General features: G+C 39.0%; 1 protein-coding gene across 2 annotated transcripts in view; it reads right to left on the bottom strand.

Moving 5' to 3' along the window:
* LOC126101569 (palmitoyltransferase app) overlaps positions 1-22,197 on the bottom strand; it is a 140,097-nt gene that overhangs the window by 36,048 nt on the left and 81,852 nt on the right. For both annotated transcript variants that reach the window (XM_049912217.1, XM_049912218.1), the window contains exon 7: positions 13,520-13,638. In XM_049912217.1, coding sequence (XP_049768174.1) covers positions 13,520-13,638 — 119 coding nt within the window. The remainder of the gene's footprint in view (positions 1-13,519; positions 13,639-22,197) is intronic.

Genomic DNA, 22,197 nt, shown 5'->3' with positions numbered 1-22,197 from the left:
CAAGCTCAAAATTGGCCATAAATTAAGAAAAATAATTGCTCCCCACGAAATGCCAGCTGTAAATTCATCATCTTTTTATTAAACACTTGAGCAATACTTAAGAATGGGATGCACTGTGTTCTATACGTGGTTTCCTTTACAGGTGAATGACCCTTTCTTAAGATTCTCCCACTAAACCAAAGTCAACCATTTTCCTTCTCTATTACCGAACTTAAATTAACAAAAATAACTGCTCCCCATGAAATGCCAGATGTAAATTCATCATCTTTCTACAAGATCTTGTGGGGAGCGATTATTATTCTTAATTTATGGTCAATTTTGAGCTTGATGTTCTGCACTTTTACATCAATGACATGAACTCAATCACTTGAAAATGGCATACAAGGCAAAAACCTGGGTCGTAATTAAATAAACAATACAGTCAAATGGTGAGTTGTTCATTTAAAAATCATTGTATGACTGTTGCTCTGCAACACCAAAAACTGTTTACACCATTAGTACTGTACTCTAACATCAGAGGATTTTTTTCTCCTATTCACCTGCATTAACTTACATTTTTTTCTACATTTAGAGCAAACTGCTGTTAATCACACTAACTAGAAATATTGCCTAAGTCATTTTGTATCTTTTTACAGTCATTCAATGACGACACCTTCCAATACAGCACAGCATCCTCAGAAAACAGCCCAGATTGCTGCTCACCCTGTCCATCAGATCATTTATGTATGTAGATAATAAGGGCAGTCCTTATCACACTTCCATGTGGCACCCTTGACGATATTCTTGCTTCTGATGAATACTCATTGTCAAGGATAACATATTGCGCTCTAATACATAAAACGTCTTCAAGCCACTCACATATCTAGGAACCTATTCTGTATGTTTGTACCTTGGTTACCAGTCTGCAGTGAGGCACCATGTCAAACACTTTCCGGAAATCTAGGTATATGGAATCTATCTGCTGCCATTCATCCAAGATGTCAGGCAAGAAAAGGGCGATTTAAGTAGGAGCAATACTTTTTAATCGCATGCCGTTTAATGGGTAGAAGCTTTTCCATATCAAGGAAATTTATTATATTTAAACTTAGAATATACCCACAAATTCTGCAACAAAGCAATGTTACTACACTGGTCTGTAATTTTATTCATCTGTTCCTCTATCCTTCTTATATATAGACCTCAATTGCATTTTCTTCCAGTTGCTTGGGACTTTGCACTGAGTGAGTTAAATAAGGAGCCAATATCAAAGAGTACTCACTTTAAGAACAAACTGGTATTCCGTCTGGACCTGGAGACTTGTGTGTTTTTAACTCTTTCAACTGCTTCTCAATGCCAGGGATGCCTATTTCTATGACCTCCATACAGGAGTCTGTATTACAGTAAAGTGATGGCAAGCCTGTACAATCCTACTGTATGAATGATTTTGTGAATGTGAAATTTAAAATTTCCACTTTCCTTTTGTCATCTCTATTGCCACACCAGACAAATCACTACATCACTGGATCGAAGCCTTTAACCTGCTTAATGATTTTATGCAGGACCAGAATTTTCTTGGGTTCTCAGCAAGATCTGTCCTTAATGTATGACAGTGGAAACTGTATGTTTTGTGCACTGATCTATTTATGGACCCCAAGTGTCTACTGAAGTTTGCCTATCGACACTTCTCTATTCTTTTCTGGATCAAAAGTGCAACAATCTCTGCCAGATAGTGTATTGCTCTACAGCATATTAGGTTTAAGTTCAAACACTTGTTCTGTGTCCCATTGTTTCCTGCAGATGCAAAAAAAAAAAAAAAAAAAAAAAAAAAAAAAATCATAGTACAGTGTAACTTTGTTTTTACATTCCCAGAATTAACATTTACAATATTTTTTTTATTGTTCCCGTCTAATTTCCTATGTACACCCGATTTTGGGTCAACGTATTTATAATTTTCCTGCGATTTACACATTATGAAAAAATGTTCGTGGAGAAGAAAATCATGCTGGCATACTTTTGTCCGTCCAGAAGTGTTTACAAATGTTACACGGTTAAGTTGACACCAGGGCACTCTACTCAACGGATCTGAACCACAGACATGTAAAATTTGGAACAATTTGTGCCTTATCTCCTGCCGCTGCCGAGCCCTACTTGGCGAGGTGGCTGAGGGAATTTTGTTTGAATAAAGACATTGTGACCAATCACATCCATTTCCAACCTGTCTATACTGCACAAATGCAGTTTCGTGATTGTTGCCATCATTGTCACAACGTTGTCTACCCAAACCATATGCAGTGTAATTCGGTGTTTGGCCACTTGTAGTGCTAGTTGACAACATCATTAGCTTTGCGTTGCTCAAATACTTTTAGTTTGAACACAGCAGCAGTTACATATTTTTTTCATGCTGAGCAAAACATATTCCAAGAATTTATTCTTGTTGTCAAGTGTAGTATTTACATATGTATTTTTTGTGATGTTACACAAACAAACAATGTGAGTGATAGTTTGCATGTGTGTGGTTTTCCACATAAGTGAGGAGGCACAGTACCTGATAACCTTAAAAAGATGACTACAGTGCAAGAGACACAGAAAGACACACATTCAAACAGCACATAAAACATTTATGTACACATTTACACTTGACAATGAGGAAATATTCTCGAAACGCATTGTGCTAAACATGAAAAATATGTAACTAGTACAGTACTTCATTATTTAAATAATGAATGATAGCTGCAGACTTTCAAAAATGTTGATTATGGCGTATGAAATTGAGACAAACATTCCTACTTCCCAGACAGTTATCAGTTCCAGTTACATCAGCAGTTTATTAGATAATAAACCTATATTAGATGGTAAACAAGTCTTTTAATGTATGTTATGTATATATATCACAGATAAAGTGCATAAATCAAAGGGGTATCCTATACATAACTTTTATGGCTTAAAACGTTATTTCCCACATTCTACATTTACCCGCATTTTACACAATTTTTTTGAAGTTCCTTGAGAAGCGTAAAAGCGAGGTTTTACTGTATGACATATCATACCATACTGGAAGATAGCAGGTAAGAGTAACCTATAGCATCTTTTAATGTACTCCAGAAAATTAAATTATCGAATTTTGTATCTGATAATTCAGACTGGCTGGCGATTTGTGAATACCACGTAGTCAGAAAATGATTACTGTTGATGAAACACACCAACAATGATGCTAACAATATCTATCAAGACTTTACAGTAAGAATGTCACCTGTCTTGTCATACAATCTTCTGATGAATTCTGTCTGAAACAAAGTGTGCTTATGTCACAAATGTGAGCAGTAAAATTACTATGTGTTAGTTCACAACTAAATATTATATAAAAGCCTCAGAGAGGTCTCAGCAAGTTATATCCCAGCCAACATGGCCTTTGTATTATTTGCAGACTTTTATACACATAAAAAGCTTAAATGGAGCAAGACAGCTATACAGAAACTGCAAGAGTTTCAGATAAACAATAATACGAAGATCCAGAATATATACATCTATATTTATACTCTGCAACCCACTGTGAAATGCGAGATAGTAGATACTTCCAAATGTATCAGTTACGGGGGTTACTTCCTCTTCCATTCACATATAGAAAGAATGATTGCTTAACATCTTTGTGTGCAATATATAACCAGTCCAAACTTGTCTTTGCAATCCCTATGGGGGCAACACATTGAAGATATTAGTATATTCCTAGATTCCTCACTTAAAGCTGGTAATTTTCACTCGATTGACTGCATCTATCTTTAAATGACTGCTAATTCAAATTTTCCGGAATCCCCATGACTCTCTTCCATGGGTCAAACAAACCTGTGACCATTCATGCTGCCCTTCTAGACATATGCTCAATATCACTTGTTAGTTCTATTTAGTACAGGACCCACACACTTGAGCATTATTCTAAATGTTGAATTAAACTGAACTATGCATAAATGTCTTGACAAGGATGTGTAAATACAATGAAAATTAGGTAAAAGAAACAAATGGGAACACTATTAGAATTTTAAAAAATAGAAATAATATTGGATAGAAACTACATTTCATTAGTTAAGTTGGCAGATGGCTCAGTAACTAACACCAGAAAGAAAACTGAACAAACATTCCCAGGTTTCTTCACTGTTGGTATTGTTCAAGAAATGAATCAGAAACAATTAGCAACGAATTTCATGATGTAGTACTAGAGAAATATGTAAAGCCACTTGAGGTACGAAGAAAGGAAAGATGGTGGGAAATGATGGTGCTTCAACAGAAAGATTAAAGCTAGAGGTACACATACAAAGGCAACTTGCAAAATTAGTTTTGAGAGAAGACAATTCCACAAAACTGCAACATTTTATAGTTATTCCACTTCACAGATAAAGGTACAGACAAAATGGAAGAAATAATCAGCCTCCTCTCCATAATGTACAAAATAGTCACTGAAACTGTCATCTATTACACAAAAAAAAAAAAAAAAAAAAAAAAAAAAAAAAAAAAAAAAAACATTAGACTTTCAGCAGGCAAATGAATGAGTCGCCTCTAGAAGTGGATGAACCATCTGCAAGTAATGAAAGAAAGTACAGAGCAGAGCTATGAGTATGGATTACCATTTTGTCTGGGATTAATAGATTTTGAGAAAGCTATTGACTCAGTTTCAATAAAACCACTGGTAAACATGGAGAAACAAGTATATTGAAGAATATAGATGTCACTGCTACAGATTCCGTTATACTCCATTACGATACAGAAAAATTCAAAACTGAAAGAGGAGTCAGGCAAGGAGATTCTATACCATTCAAATCATTCTCTACAGTCCAATGAAAGTTTCTCAGACCCTCAAGCTGAAAAAAAAGAAGCATTTTGCCAATGACCTTACACTGTTTGCTCCTAATGCAGATTAACTCCAGCAATAAATAGAAGAAATTCATAGAGCAATGTTTAAAGAATGCTTGAAAGTCAATTACAATAAAGCTAAAGTAATTTATCATTAACAAATCAAAAAGAAATTAGTACAAATTAACACTGAAGTCATACAACCAGTTAATGAGTTTTCCTATTAAGGACAGCAAATGAAATTAACAGATGAATAAAAATGACGTAGAGGGCTTTTGATAAACCACATTTAAGGTTTTCAAAACTATGCTTCAAATAAGTGTGAAAAGAAACATTCAGAAGTCATGTGTATTAGCAGATTGGACTTGTGCAATAAAACATGAATTTTAAATGTGAAAACCATTCAAAAACTGTGGTCGACCAAATGAGTGATGGGGATATGCATGTTTGGTTTACCAGGAGGTACTGGAAGCAAACAAATAGATGAGGAAACAGACTGGAATGGAAGAAGAAATTATGGCTGTAATGAAACTGAAATGAAGGTGAGTGGCATATGTAGTCAAGCAAATAGATGGTAGAAGCACCAAGGTAGTTGTTTTCTGGAAACCAAGATATTAGAAAGGATTGAGATGATGATATAATCGAAGATGGGTAGACGATGATAGAAAGCAGGGAACCCAACTTTTGCATGCATATAGCTGAAGACTCTGCATGGGAAATCTAGAGGAGTATTTTATCAGACAGAGAAGGCTGAATGGAATATGATGATGCTGATGCTGCTGCTGCTGCTGCTGCTGCTTCTGCTGCTGTAGCCTAAGACGAAGAAGAAGAAGAAGAAGAAGAAGAAGAAGAACATAATATTTGAAATCTTGAGTTCAGAATGAGGTCCTATACTGTGTGACAAATTTCACTAATAAGCTACCAGTAATCATGAAACAGGAATAATTAGAGGGCATATGCAAGGCTGTAGAAGCATGCATAACTAGGTGAAAGATAGATGCCACCTTTAGGAAAACTAGAGGTATCTTTGGAGGAAAATTAGCGATACCTTTGGAGAAGACAGAAGCGGCTGTTTGAATATCAAGAGCTGAGATGACAGGCCAGTACCAAGCAAAGAAAGGAAAGTTGGAAGGAATACATAAAGGGTCTTTATAAGGAAAACAAACTTGAGAAAACTTACTGAAAGGGAACAGGAGGCAGGTGATGAGATGGATGATATGATGCTGTGATAGGAATTTAACAGAGTACTGGAAGACATAATGCTCCTGGAATAGATGACATTCCTTCAGAACCATTGAGATCCTCAGGAGCCTGTGATGCGACTGGTGAAATACCCTCAGACTTTAGGAAGAAGATAATAATTACAATTCCAAAGAACGCACGTGCTGACAAGTGCGAATACTATTGAACCATCAATTATTAAGTCAGGGTTGCAAAATATTAACATGAATTATTTACAGAAGACCGAAAAAACTGGTAGACGTCAATATCGCGGAAGATTAGTTTGGCTTCTGCAGAAATATAGGAAAATTACTCTGAAAGTAGCATGGATCAAAGAGAGAGAGCAAAAGGTTGTCTAAAATTTGTACAGAAAACAAACTGCAAACTTGAAAAGAAACCCATAGTTGAAAAAGGGAGTGAGACAAGGTTGTAACTCATCCCTCATATTATTCAATATGTACAGATTAGGTTTTTTTAGATTAGATTTACTTTCATTCCAATTGATCCGTAATGAGGAGGTCCTCCAGGATGTAGAACATGTCAGAAAAACAAATAATACATGACAAGTATTTACAACCGAAACAAATAAGCTAATGTACCTTCCACAGGTCCCAACTGGAATGATCATCATTTTTTTAATGAACACTATATGAAAGAATCATTTTACAAACACACATAAGGTAATAAACATATAATAGAACAATATAACTACTACAATACTTATTTACAATGAACACATTACTGCGCTGAAATGGTGCAGAAGTTAGATTGGGTGTGGCCGCTGGCACGTTATTGAAAATGTGTGTTCCTGCACACCTTTTTGTACAAGAGTAATTGACTTTAAATCCTTGTGAGTATTATTTTTATTTCTAGTAATGATTCCATGAACTGAGTTGTTGGTTTGAAAAAGTGATATATTTTTAATGACAAATTTCATTAAGGAATAAATATATTGGGAAGCAGTAGCTAGTATCCCTAGTTCCCTAAACAGGCTTCTGCAGGATGTTCTTGAGCTCACACCACATACAACTCTTATTTGCATGTTTTTGTGTCCAGAAAACTTTAGCTTGACTTGACGAATTAGACCAAAAAATAAGCCCGTACGACATTATGGAATGAAAGTAAGCATAGTATGCCAGCTCTTTCATTTTTATATCCCCTATGTCTGACCATTCGCATTGCAAATAGAGATTTGTTAAGACGCTTCAGCAGTTCTGTGGTTGCTCCTCCCAGTTGAATTTATTATCAAGCTGCAGTCCCAAGAATTTAACACTGTCCACTTATTCTATCTGCTTGTCATCGTATGTTAGGCATATACTTGTGGGACACCCCTTACAAGTTCTGAGCTGCATGTAGTGTGTTTTTTCAAAGTTTAGTGACAAAGAATTGGCTAGGAACCAGTGATTAACATCCACAAATATTTTATTAGCCGATCTTTCTAAGACTACACCTGATTTGCTATTTATTGCAATGTTTCTATCATCAGCAAACAATACAAACTTGGCATCTGGTAATATTACTGATGAAAGGTCATTGATATGCACAAGAAAAAGTATGGGCCCTAAGATGGGACCTTGTGGGGACCCCACATGTAATTAGTTCGCAGTTGGATGATGCCCGATAGCTTGATTCATGTCTCTTTCCTAATAACACCCTTTGTTTCCTGTCAGAGATATAAGATTTGAACCTTTTGTAGCATTTCCTGTTACACCATAATATTCTAATTTACCTAAAAGGATATTGTGATTTACACAGTCAAATGAATTTGACAGATCACAAAATATACTAGCTGCCTGCAATTTTTTGTCTAATGAATTAAGTACATTTTCACTGTACGTGAAGATGGCCTTCTTAGTATCAGAACCCTTTAGAAATCCAAACTGTGACTTTGACAGCATGTTATTCATGATAAGATGGTTATAAAGCCAATTGTACCTTACATTTTCTAAAATTTTTGAGAATGCTGGCAAAAGTGAAATTGGATGGAAATTTGATGCTATTTCTTTACCTCCCTTCTTAAACAATGGCTTAACTTCAGCATACTTCACCCATTCAGGAAATATTCCACTGATAAACAACTGGTTACACACTTAAAACTTCCGGGCTGATAGGAGGCCGTGGTCGAAGTAGAAAACTGTCTCCTGACGTTTCATCTCCGACTGCAGGAGACATCCTCGGAGGTAGAACGGTGAACTGCGAAGAGAACTCGAGGAAGCGCTGATTATATAAGCAGTACAGAGGGCGCCACAGTCGATCACGTGGCGTCGCTTATGAGATTGTCTCTGGTGATGCCAACATTCTCGATTGAAAGTAATCGATCGTCACGCTTGCGGTGCAACGCTGACATCCAAATTTTATCCAGTTTAACACCTTAGTCTTTCCTGTTAAAATTATTACAATGTTTATCATTCTCGATAGCCTCTCTATACAAGCGTGCATAATAATGCGAGGTTTCTGATATGACGCTTGTCTCGCTGAATTTTATTTCATGATCACCTTCCTGGTAAACATGTTCCGCTACGGCCGATTTATCCGTGTGACCCAGGCAGCAATTCATCTTATGTTCAACAAGATGGGTGTTCACACTTCTCTTTGTGGTATCGAAGTAAACCTGTCCACAAATACAAGGAATTTTATATAACCCCGGTGTAGCCAAAGGGTGTTGTGCATCTTTTGCCGACCTTAAAAATTCTTTTATTTTCCTAGTGGGTCTGAAAGTAGTTTCCACCCCATACTTGCCTAAAACTTTCCCAATGCTATCTGTGACTTTACTAATGAACGGAAGAAAAACTTTGCCCTTGGGCGACTGTTGTTTGTCGTTGGTCCTGATTCTCTGCCTAGAGTGACGTGTTCGATCTATATCCTTGCTGGAATAGCCATTCTTCACGAAAGTTGTCCGTAGATGTTCAATCTCATCTTTTAAATTAACAGGTTCACAAAGTTTGTACGCCATGTCTATCAAAGTTTTCATTACACCTCTTTCTTGTCTAGGGTGGTGGTTTGAATCTTTATGTGGGTAACGATCAGTATGTATGGGCTTTCTATACACCTTATGGCCCAACGTTCCGTCCTGTCGTTTAATCACAGACACATCCAGGAAATTCAATTGCCCATTCCTTTCCGTCTCTATAGTGAATTGGATTTTCAGATTAATGCTATTTAAATGTGTCAGGAAGGCATCCAACTCCTCTGCTCCGTGTGTCCATAATACGAACGTGTCATCGACATAGCGATACCATCTGGCTGGTCTCTTACTGGCAGTCTGCAACGCCCGTTGTTCAAAAGTCTCCATAAATAAATTAGCCACAGCAGGACTGAGAGGGCTGCCCATAGCCACCCCGTCAATCTGTTCATAAAAGTCATTATTGTGTTGAAAGTAAGTTGTGGTGAGGCAGTGTTGGAATAATGCCACAATATCGGTAGGAAAAATATCCGCTATGCATAACATATGCTTCGTTTACCAGAATCATGGTAAATAATGACACAACGTCGAAACTGACGAGGATATCATTCGGGCCCACACTCGTTTCCTTTAACTTGTCAATGAAATGAGCTGAATTTTTAATATGACTGTCCGTCCTACCAACATAAGGTTGCAGCATTGAGGCAAGGTGTCTAGCTAACTCGTGTGTTGGTCCACCTATAGCGCTGACAATTGGCAATAAAGATAGCTGACATTTCACATTGACTGAATTAAAATTGGGTAGAGTTGAAATTTCTAATGACTACTGAAAATACTTAACAAACAGCTGTTTATGCTGATGTAATAAGATAGAATTATGTTTCTTGGTTTCTTTCTCAAACTGAAGGTTTGTCTCAAGCCTAACCTCTCTTAAGACTTTGTTTCTTTCTCTCCTCCCTACCCTGAAAAGGTCTTTTCTGAACCCTAAAACCACTGGTATTTTATCACTCATGACAGTGCCTCCCCCCTTTAACTTTCCTGCTATTTTCCCAACCAATTTACCCTTCCTTTTCCTGTTAAGGTGAATACCATGCCTAGTATAATCCCACCTGAGCAGGCAGAAAGGAATCCAAGGAGAAATTATGAAATGGAATTAAAAGTTCAGGAAGTAGATATGAAAATGTTAAGCTTTGCCAATGACTGTCATTCTGTCAGAGATGGAAAAGGAATATACTGGAAGAACACATGAATGGAATGGATAGTATCTAGAAAAGACATTATAAGATGAACATCACCAAAAGTAAAACAATGGCAATGGATTGTGATCAAATTATATCAAGTAGTGATGATAACAGAAGAAATATTGAATTTAATTGATGAAAGGAGAATATAAAAATGCAGTAAATGAAGCAGGCAAAAAGGAATACAAACGTCTCAAAAATGAGATCGACAGGAAGTGCAAAATGGCTAAGCAGGGATGGCTAGATGACAAATGTAAGGATGTAGAGGCTTATCTCACTAGGGGTAAGATAGATACTGCTTACAGGAAAATTAAAGAGACCTTTGGAGAAAGGAGAACCACTTGCATGAATATCAAGGGCTTTGATGGAAACCCAGTTCTAAGCAAAGAAGGGAAAGCAGAAAGGTGGAAGGAGTATATAGAGGGTCTATACAAGGGCGACGTACTTGAGGACAATATTATGGAAATGGAAGAGGATGTAGATGAAGATGAAATGGGAGATGTGATACTGCGTAAAGAGTTTGACAGAGCACTGAAAGACCTGAGGTGAAACAAGGCCCCAGGAGTAGACAACATTCCATTAGAACTACTGACAGCTTTGGGAGAGCCAGTCCTGACAAAACTCTACCATCTGGTGAGCAAGATGTATGAGACAGCCAAAATACCCTCAGACTTCAAGAAGAATATAGTAATTCCAATCCCAAAGAAAGAAGATGTTGACGGATGTAAAAATTACCGAACTATCAGTTTAATAAGTCACAGCTGCAAAATACTAATGCGAATTCTTTACAGACGAATTGAAAAACTAATAGAAGCCGACCTCGAGGAAGATCAGTTTGGATTCCGTAGAAATATTGGAACACGTGAGGCAATACTGACCCTACGACTTATCTTAGAAGCTAGACTAAGAAAAGGCAAACCTACGTTTCTAGCATTTGTAGACTTAGAGAAAGCTTTTGACAATGTTGATTGGGATACTCGCTTTCAAATTCTGAAGGTGGTAGGGGTAAAATACAGGGAGCGAAAGGCTATTTACAATTTGTACAGAAAGCAGATGGCAGTTATAAGAGTCGAGGGGTATGAAAGGGAAGCAGCAGTTGGGAAGGGAGTGAGACAGGGTTGTAGCCTATCCCCGATATTATTCAATCTGTATATTGAGCAATCAATAAAGGAAACAAAAGAAAAGTTCGGAATAGGTATTAAAATCCATGGAGAAGAAATCAAAACTTTGAGGTTCGCTGATGACATTGTAATTCTGTCAGAGACAGCAAAGGACTTGGAAGAGCAGCTGAATGGAATGGACAGTGTCTTGGAAGGAGGGTACAAGATGAACATCAACAAAAGCAAAACGAGGATAATGGAATGTAGTCGAATTAAGTCGGGTGATGCTGAGGGAATTAGATTAGGAAATGAGACACTTAAAATAGTAAAGGAGTTTTGCTATTTGGGGAGCAAAATAACTGACGATGGTCAAAGTAGAGAGGATATAAAATGTAGACTGGCAATGGCAAGGAAAGCATTTCTGAAGAAGAAAAATTTGTTAACATCGAGTATAGATTTAAGTGTCAGGAAGTCGTTTCTGAAAGTATTTGTATGGAGTGTAGCCATGTATGGAAGTGAAACGTGGACGATAAATAGTTTGGACAAGAAGAGAATAGAAGCTTTCGAAATGTGGTGCTACAGAAGAATGCTGAAGATTAGATGGGTAGATCACATAACTAATGAGGAGTTATTGAATAGAATTGGAGAGAAGAGAAGTTTGTGGCACAACTTGACTAGAAGAAGGGATCGGTTGGCAGGACATGTTCTGAGGCATCAAGGGATCACCAATTTAGTATTGGAGGGCAGCGTGGAGGGTAAAAATCGTAGAGGGAGACCAAGAGATGAATACACTAAGCAGATTCGATGAATACACTAAGCAGATTCAGAAGGATGTAGGTTGCAGTAGGTACTGGGAGATGAAGAAGCTTGCACAGGATAGAGTAGCATGGAGAGCTGCATCAAACCAGTCTCAGGACTGAAGACCACAACAACAACAGTGATGAGGCAATTAGATTAGGAAATGTGAAACTGTGAGTAGTAGATTAGTGTTGCAGTGCTGGCAATTAAAAAAAATAAAATAAAAAATGAATAAAAAAAATAAAATTAAAAAAAATGATGATGGGTGAAGTAGAGAAGATATAAAATGCTGATTAGCAGTAGAAATAAAAGCATTGCTTCAGCATCTAATACCAATTTAATTGTTAGGAAATCTTTTCTGATGCTATTTCTCTGAACTGTAGCCTTGTACAGATATGGAATGTGAGTGATAAGCAGTTCAGAAAAAATAATACAATATTTTGAAATGTTGTGCTATAGAATAATGCTAAAGATTTGATGGGTAGGCTGTTTAACTAATAAGGAGGTACTGAATCAAACCGCGGAGAAAAGAAATGTATCACACAACTTGACATGGACACATTCTGAGCCATTAAGGAATTGTCAACATGCCACTAGAGGGCAGTATGGGGAGTAAAACATGTAGAGGGAGACCAAGGCATGAACACAGTAAGCAGATTCAAATGGAGGTATGTTGTGGCACTCATGCAGAGATGAAGAGGCATGCACAGGACAGACCAGCACGGAGAGCTACATCAAACCAATATTCAGACTGAAGACAGCAGCAGCAGCAGCAGCAGCAGCAGCAGCAACAACAACAACAACAACAAAAACACTCATGAAATGTACCGAGAACCCACACATGAATATAACATTAAATTAAAACTTTATCTGACTTAAGTAGCATTTGATGCTCTCTTTAACCATGACACTGAAAGAAATCAACAGACGGCAATGTCTTCATGTAGCAGTAACAGCATGGAAAAGTGAAATAAGAGCTGTGAAATATTCACAGTTTTGTTAGTGGTTAATTTAATGTAGATCACAATCAATTATAATAATATTATTACCTCAATGTCAGTTAACATTATTCCTGGAGAGGTAAGAATAATGGTATCCAACATAACTGTGGTGGAGAGAAGGCACACAGTGTTGGCAATTAGAAAAATAATTTTCCCAACACAGGTAACTGGTTATCACAACAACTGCAAATACTCAACAACTGCTAATACTCAATTACTAGTTCTTTACTCTGCCTGAAGGGTGACTTTCAGTGGTCCGTGCAAATAAATAGTTAGAAGTGAGAAGAGAAGGGATAGTGTAGATAGGGGTGAAGGGAGCAAAAATGTGGCAAACAACAACAATAACCAGAAGTATTCCAAAATGCTGAAACAAGATTGAACACTTCATCATACGTCAACAATACAACTAAAATAAGTATGATAGTTGTCACTCACTGATGTCTGAATGGCTTTCACACTGCCATAAGTTTTGTTGCTGTTTACAACAGTATCTCTGTCTTCAATGACCTTCATCTGTTCTGCTGCATACTCTGCAGTCACAATTCCTCGTCGATCTACAAATAAACAAATGACAATTCCATAATTTTTCTCATAATGAATGTTATATAACATCAGGCATGAGTAACATAACATTTATTTCTATAATGACATCGTTGCATTGTATAAAATCATAATTTGATGTCTGAATAATGGACTTTTACAGCTGCTGAAGTTCTGTCAGAGTTAGCTGAGAACTTTCCAAGAAATTTCACTTATTATGTACTGAAACATGGTATAACACACGATCTCTGAACCATCACCACCGAAATACAGGGAATGAAATAGCAATCATTATTGTTGTCTCTCTCTCTCTCTCTCTCTCTCTCTCTCTCTCTCTCTCTCTCTCTCTGTCTGTGTGTGTGTGTGTGTGTGTGTGTGTGTGTGTGTGTGAGAGAGAGAGACAGAGAGAGAGAGAGAGAGAGAGAGAGAGAGAGAGAGAGAGAGAGATTGTGATTGTGATTTTTTTTTGGGAGGGGGTTTGAGTGCCAGGGAGAGAAGATGACTTCAGTTTGTTGTAGTCTCACTGACCTTTAATGAAAGTGTGTGCCAGATTTTGTCAAATTATGGTTTCACCAACTTGTACTGAAATTTCATCAGTCTCAAAAGTTCTATATCACACTATAACCTCAAGTTCTCTTTTGTGCAACTTACAAAACTGAAAAACACATTCCATTAAAGAAGTTCCATAATTCTCACTTCCATCCAATGCCGGAAGCCTGTATCTGCATTTAAAGAAATTCAAAAATTTTCTTTGATGCTAATTTAAGTAACAGGCAAATTTTGAATGTTCAATACCTCTTTAAAAAAAAAAATTTACTCATCAACTGCAGCTTCCCCTTCATGCAGAATACCATGTAATTATGATCACTATCAACTTATTCGTGCTATATTAATACTGTAGATTGCAATTTGGTGTGTCCAGTGGACTCTATTTGCCAGCAATTCCTGGAACAACATATAGGCAATACTTTGCATTAGTTTAACTATTTAGACAATATAGTTGTGATGACAACAGATCGAGGAAATCATTTACAATGTCTTTGCTACAACAAAGTACCAGTGTAGCAACTTTCACAAGCTGATTTTTTTTACAGTATGAAGATCATATCCAGGGCAAATCATGCTCAAGAACCATGTGCGACCTCCAAGCTATTCACAACCTTCCTACACCTTGGAATCTTCATGAACTACAGGCAGTACTCGGCAAGTTAAATTATTTCACAGTCAATGAAGCTGTAACTGCCAAACCATCGATTAAGCTCCGCATTGCTGTAGTGTGTCTTTTGAGCAAACTTTGGAACACAACAGTGCTTTCTCTAACCTCAGTCATACTTGATCTCAATACATGACTTCACTGACTTCATTTCCGGTTGCCACGTATTGTGGCATCTGACATGTATCAGCAAGTAATTGGTGTAGTGATACTCCATCATCCATCACGTGAATCTGAGTGACCAGTCTCTTTTGTGTTAAAAGCATTATCAGCCCAAACCAACTACTCACACAGAGAGGAGAGTGTTCTCCCTATTGCTTTTGGCATGCAAAAATTCCACGAACACCTTTCTGGCACTTCATTCAAACTAGTCACTAATCATTATCTCCTTGTTTGAATCTTTGCCCCTGACTGCCACATTCCATAATGCTAAATGCCCAATGATTACAATGCTGGGCTCTCTTCTACTGTAACTACCAATATAGAATTTCATTTCAATACTCACTACGCAGTGCCAATGTAGAAGACAAGATGAATCCTTAGACTCCTCTTCACAGCACTGCTGTTACATTGGAGAAGCTAGCCCCACTGCCCTCACAGATCTACCCCTGACAGAGTTGCAGGTTGCGGAATCAACGGCTGGTCTGAAAAATTCTAACCAAAACAACAGGAGGCCAAAAGCGTGTTCTCCATCTGTCATCAGCCTTGGCTACACAGAAGGTGACTGTGTGGTCAATCTAAAAAGTCTTTCATCAGACTTCTTAACACTCCTACATCAGGGAAATTTACGCCATCAGGGACACTGGTACGGCACCAGAGACTTGAAGTCTAACACTGTAGTATGTAGTGGCACAGAATGAACTAGGACATCATCAAAGTGTACACCACATCCCAGCCAGCATCCTGTCAGCAGTTTCTGTCTTGGCCATTACCTCAGGGTTCCTCAGATCACCTCCATGTGGACTCTGTGTTCACATTCCGATCATTTATATCGACGATAGTGCTGAACGCATTGTCATCCTAACCATATGTGATCCAAATGTCCTCTCCACCTCAGTGGAAGCCATGACTACGCTATTAGGTCACACATTCTAGATAGAAAGCCTTCTGGATGTCAAAATTCTGATCCTGTGTATTCAAGAGCTTCTGTGCCATTAATGGTGCCTGCTATCTACCATATGTACCATTCAACCCCTCTACTAACTGTCTGAGAGAATGTCTTACACTGGACTTTGGACTTTCAAATAACACCATTCAGCCTTCAAGAAGCCAATTATACAGGGTGATTCAGCTGTCCCTATCAATCTCATTTTATGCAGCCTGCAATGTTATATGCAATTTTCATTAGTGACATGCGAGATTTTCATACGCCCTCACTCACTACATAGTGACTATTAGTCCTACAGAAAAAATAAGTAGGACCTTATTTTGTAAGAAAATTGATGTAGTTAAATTTTGTACCAGGATACATTTTCACTGGAGGCCATGGTTTTCAAGTTATTCAAGAAAAAACATATAAAAGTGACTTTCAAACACACCTCCACCCCCACACACATCCCTCACCAGTCAGAATTTCTCGTATGTTGTTTGTGGCACTCCCTCCTATTACTCTACAAAAATTTACAACTACAGGAACTATTCCCAATATTCAGCTTTTTTTGGTCTCTCTTGACTGGGCTATTACACTACCAGCACAGCTGGCTATTTCATTGACATTATTAATTTTAATGTGCCCATGAGGGTAATGAATGAAAAATGACTTTTGTAAACTGTACACTAAAACTAATTACTTTGGCAATTTGATCAAACTTAACCCTTACAATACAAGCACAGTAGTTTTGCAGTCAGAATGCCTGACAATTAAGACAACATAATTGTTTAGTTTATGCTGTTGAAAGTCACAAAATTGTTAGGTAAAATTTACACAAACATCAGTTTTACAATTTTCAAGTTCTCAACTAAGCCAGTGGTGTAATAAATCCAGTCAGTGAAGACCAAAAATTCAAATGTGGGAAATAATCTGGACAGTCGCAAATTTTTGTACAGTCTTAGGAGGGAGGGGCACGAACAACATCCTAGATATTCTGACCAGCGGGGATTGTGTGTGGGAGTTGGGATGCATTTGCAGGTAACTTTTGTTATGTTTTTCTTGAACCTCTCAAAAACTACAGACTCTAGCAAAGACATATTCCACTACAAAATTTAGCTACATTAAATTTACTACAAAAAGATCCTGTTCGTTTTCTCTGCCGGACTAACAGTTTGTGCATAGCAGGGGGGAGAATACGAAAATCTCGTCTGTTGTTAATGGAGACAAGATAGAACATTGCAGGTTGCATAAAACTACAATGGTAGAGACAGCTGAATCACCCTGTCACACAGCATTAACAACCTTTTTAATGACCTTCTACCCATTGGGAGTGTTGCATCATGAATTTCATGGAGGCTTTTTCAACCAGACAAGCAAGATGAGAGCCAGCCACTGACTTAATTCTGTGGGTGGGTACTGCAATAATCTGTGCAGCACCTGCAATGCAACAATCTGCCATCAGTGTGTGACTGTGTTGCTACACAGTGCAGGAAAATGTCGGGTTTCCACAGCTGGCTACTTGATGGGAGCCTAGCTCCTGTCATAATGCACCCAGTCAGAGGGAATGTCAATTCTCCCAGCTCTGCATTCCTTCTGTGTTGCCCATTCACAGGTGCAGTCTCAGCGCCAGTTGAGAGTCGACTGTACAGCCCAGCTACTCCATCCTAACAGAGAAGTGTCACTAGCTGATCTGCGAGCCATCAGCTTTGGTAGTTCCTGACTTCAAACTGAATTTTATGATGTGAGATCATCCAATGGGTGTCACTGCCTGACACTCCAGTCAACCTCCAGACATCCCAGGTTTAACATCGGGCCTCTCAGCTGCCACGGGCCACGGATGTGGCACACCAGTCCCGCCACCTAGCCACACTGTGCTGAGGGGTGACACAACTTGCACCAGCAAGGGTATTGCCAACCAACAGCCACTGCCGTCTGCCCACTGCCGTCGACATTCTGTTTGGGAGGCAACAAATTATAAATAATGGTTTTTTTTAAGTAAACATTCTCGACTTGGTGCTCACCTTGCTGCTGTAGAACCCACACCACGTCTTCCCACACATACAGTACATCTCCACAGCAGAAAGTGGCTGTGCTGCAACAAGGTGAAGAATCTAGTCAAGATATTCCACAGCACCAACCATGGACAACACTTCGTCTACTTCAGCCAGACGATCGGCATCTGTCATGTTTACCTGCCATTCCTTCCACATACAGAACTAAGAAAAAAAGAAGGTAATGCCTGTTCATGGTGTATGCAGTGTCTGCACAAGTAAATCTAAAGCATTCGTATTTGGTTAGGAGCACAGCTTGCAGTGATTGTGCCAGAAATCATTGAATTTTGTGGCAAATGATTTGAAAGTGTCACCATTTCTGTCAGAGCTCTCCCTGGGAGGTAAAATTTCATTTAGATAACAAGATCGACTCAGAGTGCTTTGAAAGTTTTGTAAATGATGTCTTTATGAGTGTATATCTTTTCCTAGGATTTTTCTGGCTCCTTTATACTTGGAAGTAGGACTGTTTGCCTCCTTGCAGTCAAACAATAATGGGTCTTCTAGTCTACGTACGCACTTTACACTACATTTATGGTCAGTTAGTCTTTACATTAGGGATGCACAGACCACGGCCTGGAGGTCACTTATGGCCCATCATCGATCTGATGGCAGCCCACCCCTATTAGTTCTTGTACATTTTTTACTTATCTTTCATTCCCTCCCGGAAACGTCAGGTCAGCCCATGTAAAATGTAGTTCTGTTATGCTATGCCAGGCATTCGGTCATAGGGATCCCAATTCAGAATAATAACTTGTCTCTCAGCACATAATTTATGAACAATGTAGTTGTGATAACAGGTGCTGCACGTGGGTCTGCTAAGAATGACATTGATTAGTCATCAGTGATTTGCGTTTTCCACAGTACACACTTTGTGTCAGTACGCTTTCTGCAACAAAGGTACAAAATTTTATGTATTTCTGTGGACCCATAAGCGTTTACTTCATGATTATCAGTCAATAATAATAAAGGAACAGTATTAAATTTCAGTAAAGTAAATATTTTGGGATACAATTTTTCTTTCTTACTCCCCGCCACTCCCCAACCCACCCCTCCGGTGGCCCTTACATATTGACAGTGAGTGGTATGGATGCTGCGGTACTAACGAGTCTGTATGCCCCTGACTTACATCAAGTGCTGATACTCTGAAAGGCTCCAGACATTTCGTAACAATTTCTAACAGCGTTCACCCTCTGTAAACAACTGTCATCTGCATACAGCCAGAAAGATTTACAAACAATGAGCAGTAATGGTCCATCAAGCTGTGAAGCATCATTTCTTTGATAAGTGTGAAGAACAAAGTGTGAATGGCAAATAACAATTCCAACAAATGAGTAATGTATGGCTTTGGGAACAGATCACTTGCGTTAAAATTTTGATTAACTGCTTGGTTAAGAATTCACATAAATGTATATGTAAATTTCATGCCAATTGAAAGGATTATAATTCAACTAACCATCTTATTATGTTGATGAACTGGTGAACTAATGAGGCATGGTGGTCTGGTGGGTGGAGCACTAGTCTCTGGTGTTAGCAGGTTAATTCCCTGAATTTTTTTTTTTTTTTTTTTTGGGGGGGGGGGGGGGTTGCTGGTTTTACTTTGTTCCAGTCTATTCAGGATGACCCCAAATCCATACAGACCGTGTCAAAATGAGTACTGAAGATTTTCCTGTGAATAAAAGGCTGTTGGTATGAGAGGGCCATCACCTTCCCCCTTCCAGTGCCACAGTGCATAAAAGGGCTGCACTCTACCTGCAATCATGCTGATAATCAACTCACGTGCTTGTATCCTAGACTGGGCACCTATATTCCAGCTTCTGAATAGTTAACATCTCACGGTCAATTATTTAAGGGAATGCTAAGATGGTGGATGGTTCATTTAGAAAGTTCTGTCCTCCACGGGCAACCAGAATACACCCAAAAAAAACATTGTACTGAGGGATTGTTTGGCAGCTTCCATTAAGAAAAAGTGGTGTGAGGATCCTTACCAAGTATACCTACACGGGAACCTGGCTTCTATTCTGTACCTACCAAGCTCAGGAAGGGGGCCCACCTCCCCTCCCCTATAAAAGAAACAAGGGTGTCATCCTTAAAACTTGACAGTTCTGTTTGCATTGGGATAAGATGAGGGGGATAACACCACATGTCAGTCCTCCATGACTGAGGTAATAAAATGACAAATCTGATTTAATTTGCTGTCATTTTGCTTGTTTAGATCAATTTCTCCAAATTTGTGCAATCTGTGGATGTGATCTTGAATTGGTACACCAACATTTCATGTTACTAAATGATAGGAGCAGCTAAAACTTCCTCCCTTTTTTTCCAGCATTAAAATACTCTACTGGCCATTAAAATTGCTACACCACGAACATGACATGCTAGAGACACAAAATTTAACCGACAGGAAGAAGATGCTGTGATATGCAAACGATTAGTTTTTCAGAGCATTCACAAAAGGTCAGTGCCGGTGGCGACACCTACAACGCGCTAACATGAGGGAAGTTTCCAACCGATTTCTCATACACTAACAGCAGTTGACCGGCATTGCCTGGTGAAACGTTGTTGTGATGCCTCGTGTAAGGAGGAGAAATGTGTACCATCACGTTTCGAACTTTGATAAAGGTCGGATTGTAGCCTATCGCGATTGCCGTTTATCGTATCGCGACATTGCTGCTCGCGTTGGTTGAGATCCAAGGACTGTAAGCAGAATATGGAATCAGTGGGTTCAGGAGGGTAATACGGAATGCCGTGCTGGATCCCAACGGCCACGTATCACTAGCAGTCGAGATGACAGGCATCTTATCTGTATGGCTGTAACGGGTCGTGCAGCTACGTCTTGATCCCCGAGTCAACAGATGGGGACATTTGCAAGACAACAACCATCTGCATGAACAGTTCGACGACGTTTGAAGCAGCACGGACTATCAGCTTGGAGACCATGCCTGCGGTTACCCTCGATGCTGCATCACAGACAGGAGCGCCTGCGATGGTGTAGTCAATGACAAACCTGGGTGCACAAATGGCAAAACATCATTTTTTCGGATGAATCCAGGTTCTGCTTACAGCATCATGATGGTCGCACCTGTGTTTGACAACATCGCGGTGAACGCACATTGGAAGTTTGTATTTGTCACCGCCATACTGGCATATCACCTGGTGTGTTAGTATGGGGTGCCATTGGTTACATGTCTCAGCCAACTCTTCTTTGCATTGATGGCACTTTGAACAGTGGACGTTACATTTCAGATATGTTACAACCCGTGGCTCTACCCTTCATTCGATCCCTGCAAAACCCTACATTTCAGCAGGTTAATGCATGACTGCATGTTGCTGGTCCTGTACGGGCCTTTCTGGATACAGAAAATGTTCGACTGCTGCCCTGGCCAGCACATTCTCCACATCTCTCAACAATTGAAAACGTCTGGTCAATGCTGGCTGAGCAACTGGCTCGTCACAATACGCCAGTCACTACTCTTGATGAACTGTGGTATCGTGTTGAAGCTGCATGGGCAGCTGTACCTGTACGCACACCCAAGCTCTGTTTGACTCAATGCCCAGGCATATCAAGGCCGTTATTACAGCCAGAGGTGGTTTTTTTCTGGGTACTGATTTCTCAGGATCTATGCATCCAAAAATCACATGTCAGTTCTAGTATAATATATTTGTCCAATGAATACCCGTTTATCATCTGCATTTCTTCTTGGTGTAGCAATTTTAATGGCCAGTAGTGTAATTCCAAAAAGGATCATGTTAGCGCTCTCTCTCTCTCTCTCTCTCTCTCTCTCTCTCTCTCTAAAGCCAAAGGAAGGAATCTGACTGCAACCACAACCTCACAACGCTTTCCTCAGGAACACGGCACATTTATGGTCATGTCCTCCCATTAACTGACAGAACTGTACTAATGGTTTTAAGGGAGCAAAGAAACATGCCAGCCACCTCAACTCCACTTCCAATATCATCTGTGTATTGAAATCAAATAGAGCATGTTGAGTATCACTTTATCATCAGCTGCAGAATTCATGTTTATTTCCACTGAGGAGATTCTCAGCTAAAAATTGCTGCCATAGAAGAAAAGGGGTCCCATAACTCTACAATAAATTAACACTAGTGAGGTTAATCTGTAGGTCTACAGTTCTGGATGTCTGATGTGAGATCCTACTTAAAGTAGTCAGGATAGTCTATGCCTTTTTTCAAAATCACAGAATGCTCTGTTGTTCAAGCA

This window comes from Schistocerca cancellata, chromosome 9, assembly GCF_023864275.1.
Source record: "Schistocerca cancellata isolate TAMUIC-IGC-003103 chromosome 9, iqSchCanc2.1, whole genome shotgun sequence".
Lineage (NCBI taxonomy): Eukaryota > Metazoa > Arthropoda > Insecta > Orthoptera > Acrididae > Schistocerca > Schistocerca cancellata.
This window is presented reverse-complemented; position numbering and strand designations above follow the sequence as displayed.